The sequence below is a fragment of the Gavia stellata genome, chromosome 13 (assembly GCF_030936135.1).
Source record: "Gavia stellata isolate bGavSte3 chromosome 13, bGavSte3.hap2, whole genome shotgun sequence".
In the NCBI taxonomy this organism is placed as follows: Eukaryota; Metazoa; Chordata; class Aves; order Gaviiformes; family Gaviidae; genus Gavia; species Gavia stellata.
The window spans coordinates 22,121,521-22,133,351 of NC_082606.1; the positions used below are offsets into that span (position 1 = coordinate 22,121,521).

General features: G+C 37.9%; 1 protein-coding gene across 2 annotated transcripts in view; it reads right to left on the reverse strand.

The window, feature by feature from the left end:
- Positions 1–9,292, reverse strand: part of MEGF11 (multiple EGF like domains 11) — a 207,028-nt gene extending 197,736 nt beyond the window's left edge. For both annotated transcript variants that reach the window (XM_059823858.1, XM_059823857.1), the window contains exon 1: positions 9,217–9,292. In XM_059823858.1, the coding sequence (XP_059679841.1) occupies positions 9,217–9,277 (61 nt within the window). In that variant the 5' untranslated portion in view covers positions 9,278–9,292. The remainder of the gene's footprint in view (positions 1–9,216) is intronic.
- Between the last annotated feature and the right edge of the window lie 2,539 nt (positions 9,293–11,831).

Sequence of the window (11,831 nt, forward strand, 5' to 3'; positions counted from 1 at the left end):
GTCACCCACTTCACTAAAGTAACTCACACAAATGTCTCAGGAAGGTGCTTTGCTATATAAAGCTACAGAAAGAATTAGTACGTGCACATGAAAGCACAACTCAGTCTGCAGATCAGTAGCTACTTCAACAGCAACAGCTGACATTTATTATTGTTGAGGTGTTAACACTGATTAGCAATGGTGTATATCCACAGTGCTCAGCCAAGTTGATGGAAACTGTAGCATTTAACACCTTTGAAAACCAGGCGCCTGATGCAAAAGTATGGTTTCAATAGGAAGAAGTTACTTCTTTTCTAAAGTCCCACAGTGATCTTCTGCACAATTTGGCATCTTAATATTTTTTACACTTTGGTCTAAATTATTTACACCTCAGAGTTGTAAGTATTTGTTTATTTTACCATATGTGATCACTTTCTACAAATTTTGAATATTTGTTTCATAACAGAGGACTCTCTGTTTGCATTAAGCTACAGAGTAGCTGGCCTATTTTTATAGGCTATCATGTATTAATCAGAAATGGATGCAGTTGTAAAAGCAATTAGAAATCCATGGAATAACATATCTTTATCCTACCATAAGACATGGAATACATGCCACACAAGACAAAGTTAATTGGGAACAAAGGGAAGTACAACCTCTTTAAATTTCCATCCAGTAAACCCACTCCCAGGTATTACCCAGCATCTGAGAAACCAACATCAATAAACAACACTAGTTTGGTGTGGTAGTTCATAGGGCAGGCTCATGTGGTATTCCTAGTGTGAATGTCATTGGTATTTTTAAGAGGGACTGCTAAAAGGACGTAAAAATTACAGACACACGTTCCAAAAGTTCACATAAAAGAAATACACATTATGCACAGGAAGATGCTGAAAGCAATATACTTAAGCCTGACATGCAGCTCTTGGGCCAAATTCAATCTGCCAAGTGCTTCCAGCCAGTCCCATTCCTGTGATAGAGGAGATGGGGAATAGCTGAACTGCAGCACCCAGGTAGTCAAATACCTCCTCTTGCCTGCACAGGTTTACATATTTAGGGCATCCACGGCTGTTGCTATAAATGGCTGAGAGACCGAGGGTGGCAGGAGCAAGGTCCACAAACCCTCAGCCAGCCCAGACAACTGCTAACACTGGTTCGTCCTTTCCAAGGTTTTGAAATGAGTGAAAAATATTTGAAAAGAGTGGTTCACAGCAGCTTTCAAAGTAGTCCCCTGTCACTACTGAAACTAAGAAGTGGAAAGACAAAAAAAACCCCATAAGATTTCATGAGGATCATACTGATGAGTATGTTTTACAAACCACAGTATGGCTGTATGTTCTGGGTCTGGCTGGGATGGAGTTAATTTTCTTCATAGCAGCTTGAACAGTGCTGTGGTTTAGATTTGTGACCAAAGCAACGTTGATAATGCTAACATTTTAGCTATTGCTGTACAGCGTTTGCACAGCATCAAGGCCTTCTCTGTTTCTCACGCTGCTGTCCTCCCCCCCACGGTGAATAGATAGGGGGTGTGCAAGCAGTTGGGAGGGGACACAACCAGGCAGATGACCCAAACTAAACGGAGAGATATTCCATGCATTATAACGTCATGCTCAGCAATAAATAGGGAGATCAGGGGCTTTCGGGAGATGAGCCATCTTTTGCTCAGCAACTGCCTGCTATCAATCTACCCATGGGAGGTGGTGAGTGATTGCCTTTGCATCATGTGTTTTGTTTCTCTCTTCTTCCACTTCTCTTTTGTTTATTAAATATTTTTTTTATCTTGAGTTTTCTTTCTTTTACTCTTCCTTTCCTCTTCCCCTGTCCCACCGGGGGAAGTTAGCGAAAGCTGCTGCATGGGTCAGTGAACAAGCAGGTACTAGGCTTAACCCACAACACTGTGCTATGCTATTATTCTATTGTATGCACTTCAGGCATTCTTGTAGTGACATTGATTCACTTTTATTTACAGTTTCAATCTTATAAGATGCCTAGAAAGGAGGAAGAGTGTCAGCTGGTGCTTACACCTGACATAGGTTGCAGTAACTCTTTTTTTCAGTCAACAAGGAATCTGCCTTACAACAATCCCCCACATCTGACTGATGGCTTCCCAGATGTCTACAATTAATGTGTGACAAAGGCTCTGGAACTGGTCAGGGGAAGGTCACGGCCAGAGGAAACTACAATAGAAAATAAGTGGACAAAGGTGCTATCTCAGATTTTCTATGAACATCAGAAGCTCTTTTTAAAGGCCATCTAGATTTAGGTAACTTCTTTTCCTCTCTCTCTATCTCTCCCTCCTTTTCTACTAGGCTTTAAAACTTCTTCAGAGCACAAGGGAAATAAATCTATTAAATGGAAGAAGGATGTAAAGGAGTCGTCTTCAATTTTAAACGTGTTTCATTTCACACATCCATCTTCTTTCTGACCCTGTTGATTTTAATAAGTTAACCCAGTTCACCATGCGTCTGGGCTGCTAATGAACTTCAAACTGTTTTGGAGGGAAAAATCTTCTGGAGTTCTGTGCCGTCATAATTCAACAAATGGCAAATGTCCTGTATGTATACATTCTGAAAAACAAGTCACCCATATATGGGACGGACAGGATCTTGTTTTTATAAGTCTATGCAAGTGAATGGATACCAGCAACACAGGAAGGATTGAGCCATAAAGCTATTGTGGATTAGCACCAGTGCCCTCCACGCCATTCTAGATCAGTGCAAACTAGCATTAACAACACTCAAGTGTATTAAAGCAGGAGAAGGAGGAAGGGGATTTTGAAAAGGAATCGAAACATTAAAGAAGATGTGGAAGTGAGGATGAAGTAACTGAAGATGTCAATTCAAACACAGTGGATCTGTGCTGATTTACAGCAGCTGGGGACCAACCTGTCTTTGCTCAAAGTGGGCAAATTAATGGACTAAACTTTGCATAGCTCTTTCTTTGAATTCAACAATGAACTCACTTCTATGATTATTGTGCCTTTTTTCTGATCCTGCTGAAGCTTCCAGGCGTCCATGCCATTAGCATGAATACTATGAGTAGTTCTGGATCCAGTGCCTCCTTCTGTGTCTACATTCCCAGTATTCTTTTATACTGATTCAACTGATACTGCCTAAAGCAGCCAGGAAAGCTTTTTTACTGCTACACCAGCAACAGTCTAAATTTTTTTCTAAATATAATACCTGCATAACTTTTCCTCTGATATTTATTAAGCCCCTTGAGACATTATATAGCTTCAGCATACCCTCCTTTCCGCCTTTATGCTATTCTCTTTCCTTTGTATGAACATTTTGTTTCTCCTTCTACTGCATTTCTTCCCAAAGTCCTTCCCTTATTTCATTACTACTCCCCACCAGCATCTTTGCAAATCCATCAGCACCCAGAAGCTGACTGCAAATATAAAATGATGGATGGGAGATGAGAATTGATTTTTTCACCTTCCCATCAAAGAGGTCTCTCCATTATCTTTAGGCTAAATAGTAACCCAGTGTCTTTGTCTATGCCACAAAATGAACTGACCTACTTATAAGGCTGGTCTCCCTCTTCCTATCCACATACACTTGCCTCCCAAGATGCTCAGAATAAATAAGCAAAGGCCTCTACTCTTTGCAGAGCTGTGGCCTGCTCCACTGTGTTCTGTAAAATGACGTATTAGACATTGGTATATGGCTCCTAGGTTACACTCTGCAGTGTGGCAGCAGAAGTTGAATGCAGACAACCAGTTCTGTTGCATGCTCCTTCTGTTGCTTTCCTATCCACCCACCTGCTCATTCAATAGAGATCAGGGATTCCTCCCAGTCACCACACAGTGGTAAGCATGTTGCTGCTACTACGACTATGACTACCACTGCTACTATTAGAAGCAGAATTTCTTAATTCCTGTGCAAGTTTCCCCTCAGATGGGAGCACAGGACCCAAATTATTTTCCCCATATTCTTCACTGGAAAGAGACATATGGAGTCATCTCAAATGCATATAAAAGGACAAATTTCAAAGTGTCTCCCACTGTCATTTCAACTCTATAATTAATAATCCTATATGCAGAATGGCCTTCCACACCATTTTCTCACACTCGTACATCCCAAATTGGAAAGAGAAAAAAATGTTCCCTGATACAAAGTATCTATGTACTGCTATATCATTTCCCTTAATTTATGTTGCATTATTGATGTACAGAATGCCATACTTGAATAATGTAACAGTAAGGCTCTTACAGAAAGCACTAGCACCAGCTTTAATGTGTGTCTATAAAGATAAGAAAAATGTATTTCCTAAGTCCAGCAGTTTTCAAACAATATATTTTCAAGTTACAGGAATGGTCACCACGTGGAATTTAAAATTGAGGTGAGAAGTAGGGGGGACACAACATTTCTTCTAAAATGTTAATGAGCTACTACCTTATAAAGTGAAAATAATCAACAAATCTGACATATGAGCAAACATTATGAATATTCAGGAAGTTTAAGCTGCTGATTCAATATTTTCTAAGAGTGTACAACTTTTGCATTGATCACATAAGCTATTATTTTTCTTTTCATCATAAGTACACTCTACTGTGGTGTCGGTGTGTTGTTGTAACATACGCATTGAATGGCAAGTATTGTAATTCCTCCAGATGGCAGGAAGCTTTGGAATTGTTCCTCCTATGGTACAGATGTTTAACAATCTAGCCATATGGCTCCAATAAGGCAGCCTTTTCAAAGATTACAAAAACTACACTAGACATGCAGCCTTGTAAATTTGAGTGCAGTCCGGAGGTATGAATGGTCATATTGCTACAATATAAAAGCATACGTCGTACTATGAAGTTGGCGTGTCTATTGGAATTCCAGAATTTATGAAATGTTACTTAAAATTCTGAAAAGAATCAGGTCCAAAATTTGCATAATTTCACCCAGTCAGCTATTAAAAGAACATTCCTCATTTGTTTTTGAAATTCATTGAAGCTGTCAGACATAGGCTAGCTGAAAAGATGTGTAAATAACTACATGCAAATATAATAATGTCCCTAACCTCTGGCCTGAGCGAACTACCACTCTAGGTGATAAATTAAGATTCAACCAGTAAGACCAAGAATTTCTCTATAAAAAAATTTGTCAAAGTCAAGGAGCCCTGATGATGGTTGTGGCAATTGTAATGTGGAAAGCTGAATGTTGAGAAACAATCTGAGATCAATAATATCTTGGCCAAGAAAGGAAAGAACCATGAAACGGTCAATCTATAACTCTACTCAGTTTTGGCAGGTTTGAATGATGGATAAATGGCAGCAAATAAGATTGTTAAATCACTAATCCTGTCATTATTACATCCTGTCACATTGCATAGATTTATACATTAGAAAAAGAGTGTAAGGTATGAGAGTGAATAATAGAACTGTTAAAAGCTAAAATATCTCAATCTATGAAGAAAAGGTGAGTTCCCAACTTTGCGTTTCATGGTTGTTTTTTCTGCCAAAAAGTCAGATATAAGTAGATGCCGCCTGTAGTCCCATCTTCCTTTTCTCTGACTCTTGGGTCTCTGACCCTTTGTTACCTAGAAGAAATGTCTCTTTTATATAAATCTGTAGTGCAAGAATAAGATTAAAATGGACAGACTGAACAAAGCATTGGTCTCTCAGACAAAAAGGTATCCATTTAGTACAGAGGGGATCTTTCCACCTGACATGTTCTTAAAGGGAAGTATTCAACTACCATCTACTCAAAGGGTAAAAATCAGGAAAGAGACATATAATATTCCTTTTCTTTTTCTTTTTTTTTTGAGCAGCAAAGTATTCAGAGATGCTTTATCTACCACAGATACTAATCTAGGCAATATAATTTTAAAACATCCTTACAAAAACCTTGAAGGGCAGTTGAACCCTGTGGTTGTTTAAAAAAGTATTTTCTGCAGTTTATGCATTTGCTCTGCCAAAAGCTTACCTTAGCATACAAAGTATAGCAAATCATAGTTGCTGTGATTTACTACCCAGACTATGCTGTTTGTTTTCAGGGACAGCTCAGTGAAAAGCTATGTCATGTATAAGAACGTTCAGAGAAGGGGAATCGTTTTGCAAAACTACCAGAATGTTAGCAACCATTTCTAAGACATCAATGGAAAAAAAAATGCAGATGCACATTTGCAGCATTTTTCAGGTGGTATTTTTTGAATACCATTACAACCCAAAAATATTCCAAGCCCCTTATAGGCACAAAGAAGACAATTTCATACCCCAAAACTGTTTAACCTAGGTACTAATGGGCTGGCCAGATGTATAACTTACCAGTCAGCAATTTAAATTATTTGACCTTGTGTCTGAATTCCACATTTTATGGGGCAGTAGCACATGAAGGTCTCAAAAGGGCAAAGATGACACCAGAGAAAGACTGGCAGAGCAAGAGGCTTTGGGTCAACCTGATCATTTAGAACTGAGGATAGATTTTATTAGACCTAATCCATTTAGTAAGTCCCAACAGGAGGACAAAGATAAAAACATATATCTGACATTCCTTTAAAAAATAGTAAATGAGAAGGGAAAAGATCAAAACAGTAGTGGGAAGCCTTTGCTCCTGCTTTAAAATCCAAGCAACAGTCATTAATAGAGATTTAAACTCAGTCTTCTCTAGTCTAACCATGTCACTATTAATTACAAAGCTATTTAACTTTTGCAAGAAATAAAGACTGCTATTAATAAAAGAAGAACCAATTAGCCTTTAATCTACACACTGTTTTTTAATCAAACTTTCTTTTGATCATCAGACTCACTGCGGGATGTATTCTCTCCTCCCCATGTTGTAGTGGCTTCCATGATTGCTAATGGAATAGATTTTAAAGGGCTGGCTGAGTGGGGAGAACCTTCTCTGCAGGGCTGGAGCTTCCTTCCCTTCATGTCAGTGGGGCTCAGCAGAAGCACGCTCATCTCCGAACCATGCTGCCCTACGACAGCATAGCAAGCGGAATGATTTTGATGGTGTCTCCTGATCTCTCTCTTGTAGCAGCTGCCATTAAAGGAGCAGGCACTGAACATGTCTAGAGGAATGTGGGACAGGAGTACTAGACTACCTTGTTAGGAAACAGCAGAAAATACCAGTTTAAAGAAAGGAAAGAAATGGGAAAGGGAAGGGAAGGAAAGAGGCAAAAGCAGGGAGGTGCCACCAGGGATGAAAATGGAATTCACTGCTGACTGCAAAGAATGATGAATGGGAGAATTTGGTTGTTGGCACAGGAGCTTATTGTGGAAAAACAAAACAAAACAAAATTGATGGGACCAGGGCTTGATGTGTTAGAAACAAACGGGATGACATGGAAATGATCACATTAGCTAAATATTGTTGTGGTTTCAAACTGTTGGTTGCAGGTCAGAGAGTTTCGATGAGGTTTTTGTTTTGGTTTGGGATTTTTTGTTATGTATGTGACTACTTGTGGTACCAAAATAATAAGACCAAGTATCTAGAATCAATCATGATGGAGAACTTCTTCCTTTACATCATTTCTCTCTCAGCTGCACTTGCTGCTCAGATCTCCCAGGGAGGAGGGTAGATAGAAAATGTCCCTGAGGCGTGCACTTTGCATTTATGACCGTGCAGATAATGAAATATAAGAACCTGACTCTTGCACATGTAAACAACAGAGAGAATGTAAGTGTTATCTGCACTATGTCAAACATGAAACTCCTGGTCTGACCAGATACCTGCTGTCTGTTGTGCATTTGCAAAGCACTGGTGTATGGTGTATGCTGTTCTTTCTCCATACTATATAGAGAAAATTTGCCTGGCAGCAACAGAACTCTTGAGTATTAATACCAACAAAAAAGCACTTTAAAATAAATGTTAATATCCCCAAAGAATCAGAAAGTCTGCAGAGATCTTCTGTTGTTGCAACCAGTATGGCAATTAAAAAATAAAAAATTCAATAGATTGCAGAGAGAAAAATGAAAATAAATATGTTCTGTGCCAGACAGGATTTTGAGCCACAAATTTCAAGTTGGTAATAAAAGTATGTGGAAGAACTGCTGACATGACATTGACACTTGAGAAATTTAAAGGTAAGTACATACTTAATATAGGAAGGATTTTAGCAACAATATTAGGTTACATTAAATGTTTTTCAGGACTTGAGTAACAGCACTGCACACTTTGAAAGACCAAATTATTACTCTTTCTGTAAAATAAGGCTAATTCTAATGCCTTATCTCAAAGGGCTGGTATTTTTTCACAGTCCAAAGCCCCTTTCAAGTAACTGTTTGGCATAAAGGTAATTTAAAATCAGATTAGGGTCCATTCATGTTTTTGAGGTGCTTATATATAAGTACAATATAGGTACTCAGATAAAAACACCAACAGAACTAGATAAAAATAGCTTTAAAGCACTCTGTCAAGATATTTAAAGTTAACTGGATAATTGTATCATTTTCACATTAAAATTATTCTATGGCATTCTAAACCTGCCAATAAAATTTGGATTCTGATGCTAATCGAAACCTCCTTGTGTTTTTCTTGTGTCATAATCCCATTCTAACAAGATGTAGACAAGAGATCTGCAGCTCCATTCTCCTTTTGAGCAAAGTGTAGCAAATGCATTCTGTCTCAGAATACTTAGAAAGCTGCAGTACTGAAAACACGTTACATTAATATACAGGACATTTTTAATTAACAAAGCTCTGTGTTGCTGAAAGATCCGTTTCACTTTTTGTCCCCCACAGACTGACCTAATACACTCCACAGCTTTTTATTTACTTATACAGTGCAATTAGGACAAAGTTCTCCTGACATTTGCAAAGCTTTAAAAAGAGCAAAATTATTGACAGGAACCATGTGAAACACAATGAGATTTTAACTGTTCTTACTTGAAGTAAGAACTTTCAATGTTAAGAGGCAGAAACTTTACACTGCTTCTTATACTATGTAATAGTTCATTCTTAAGAGTGTTCTCAGTTCCTCTCATTCTTTAACCTTAGTGCATACTTGCATAAATTACTCCCCAAAATAAGGTCTGATTCACAAAAGTACTCAGGAACTTGATTAACTCCCTCCCCCATGACTTCAGCAAAATTTTACTTAGGTACTTGAAAGGCATATACCTGAAATGACCTGAAATGTTCTGTATCTTCAATTCTGACTGAAATCAGTGGGACCTGAAGGTTCTGAGCAGCTCTGAAAAATCATCCCTTAATATTACTACTGCAATACATCTTTCATTTGTCTACAGCTCCTCCAAAAATTACTTTTAATTCTCACATCTGAATCAAAGCTCTGTACATACGTATACAGTAGTCTCCACTTTCGTAATATCCAGGGCAGCACTGAGATCTTCGCCGATACATAGTTCTTAGTCCTCTTCGATATGCTGTTTTATAACTTATTCTAAATTGCAAGACAGAAAGCCATTTGACAATATTGAAAATCAATGCCTACTGTTGGAATTATATTTGTGTTAAATTATAGTAAGGATAGCATTCAATAATTATTTTAAAATGCATGAAAGCTTTTGATATTAAAAGCCGCAATAAAAAAAAATCAATACTTGTTTTGAAACTTGAAATACAACTTGTATTATAAACGCAGTACCCATGACAGTCAGTCACCGTAGCCCTACCTAGGACTGCTATATTAAAACATTTCCCCAGTCCTAAAGGAGGGGCAAGAAGTTTCTTCAAGAATAAACAATTCATTTCTGCATATCAGCAAGGTCAGCTATCATCAATGGAATGAACAGAATCTTCTACGGAGACCACTGTGTCAGCGTGCTACACAAGAAATTACCACAGTGGAAACTGCTCTCGATAAACAAAATATGAAGTTAACCCCCAGTGATTTCTTCCTACTTGCTAAACCTTCCAAGGCATTAATGCCTTGCAAAATGACATTATAGTCCCAGTTCAGTATTTAAAGCATGGTTTCCTCACCAGAATCCATAGTGCACAGAAATGAAAAGGTGTTAAGCATTCTGTAGCTTTTCTAGACTTATTCATAGCATTAGGAATGATACCACATTAGAAAAGGAATATTTAACAGAGAATATTTAACAGCGAACATTTCAAAACAGCTTTGTTCATGTTAGTTTATTTGAAATAACCTATATTGAACAAAATCTATTGTCCCTCACATTAGATAAACTGATCAAATTTACTCTGCTGCATTCCAAGCTATACAATAGTCGAGAAAGCTCTGCGTCTCTGTTCAATGCCACACATTGCAACACAGAAGCTAAAAAGCAAAACCCCACAGTCAGATTGGGATGGTGCTGAACAACCTCTTTGCTACTGAATGCGTGAAAGTTAAGGTACCAAGTAGCTTGCTAAAACCCACTTGAAAGATTGCAAGTATTCATGGATGTTTATTAGGACATTTTTCTACTTGGAATCAGAATGAATATAACAGCAATATCTTGCAGCCTGGGAAAAATGAACTGTTTAGTATCAGCTTTCATTCAGTGCTAGAAATGGACTCATCCTCATTTTACCTGGTTTTCAATACAGATTTGGGTGCAGCATTTCAAATATGGATCCATTTATAACTATCGCTAACCCTCAAGTGCCTGATTCTTCAAGATTTAGGAGCAGCAGAGACTTCCTACCATAAACCTGGACATGCACTGATCACTTTGAAAGGATAGTTGATCATGTCTGGTCATGTAATAAAAACTTCCAATCACATGGCGGGGTGAATGGCAAGGATACATGCTCCTGAATGGCCCTGTAAGAGACTGACTACCATTGATCTCACTCAAATTTCATGCTAAAATCTCTCTACATCAATCAGTGCCCTAGAATGCCAAACACCCTGGCTATTGTACTAAAATACATCTTTTCGTATATATCTATATTAGACTACCACAAAAATTTGGATAAATAAAAGAAGTTATGTGAGGAGATAAAAGGCAAAATAAAACTAAAATGTCTGGGGATGAGCTCTTACCTATGCCTAGTGCATTTGAACCAGTTCAGTATATCAGTACATCTTGTGTAATAGATCTGATCAAAAGGATGAGCATAAGATTCCTGCACGGTCACAGCGTAGCTAGGAGTAGACAAAGAAAGAAAGTGAAAGGGTGTTTGTTGCAACATGAAAAGCTTCAGTACATGCTACTCATCTCACTGCAGTATGAAAAGTAATTAAATCAATAATCTTAGAATCTTTGGGCATTATTGAAAACCAGAAAGGGGCTTCCTTCAACCACAGCTCTTCCTGAAAATTTTGGAAGTGCTTCTAACTTGGGCTCCATAACTGAAATAGGCATAGAGATTTCAGTCTAAATAATAAACCATTCCCTTCTGGAAAAGAAACAAATGTTACTAAAATTCACGGTAGTTTAGAAGATGAAAAGGGCATTTGGCTAACTTGATAGTGCAAATTTTAAAAGAGGGGGAAGTACCATGTTTTTAAAATGTCTCAGTTGCCTTCCTGCCTAGGACTGTTAATTTTTGCTTGTATTCCACAATGCTAATAAGAGCTCATACTAACTTAGCACTGCTGCATTTTGCCAGCATGATGGGATGCTCACACTTCACTTTGTGATGAAGCAGCATCTTTACTTCAAATATTGGGTGCACCAGTCAAATAGGATAATTTGTAAAAGGTTGAAGAGTGTTTATTTTTCTGCTGCACCAATTTAATCCTTTTAATTTGTAGCAGAAAAAAACCTCAGAACTACCTGAAAATTGTAACATGAGTTAACTGGTATCTAGATTTGGAACACTTTGACATACGGTTAGACTGGGATTACCTTCCTTTGTACAAATGAAAGGATATAAACAAAAACTGGGCAAATTGATCAGAAATCACAGACCTCCAACAATGTAAGAATTCAGCATTCTCCTTCCCAAAACACTACTTATTCATGCAACAGCTACTATCTTAATTACTATGATTATATCA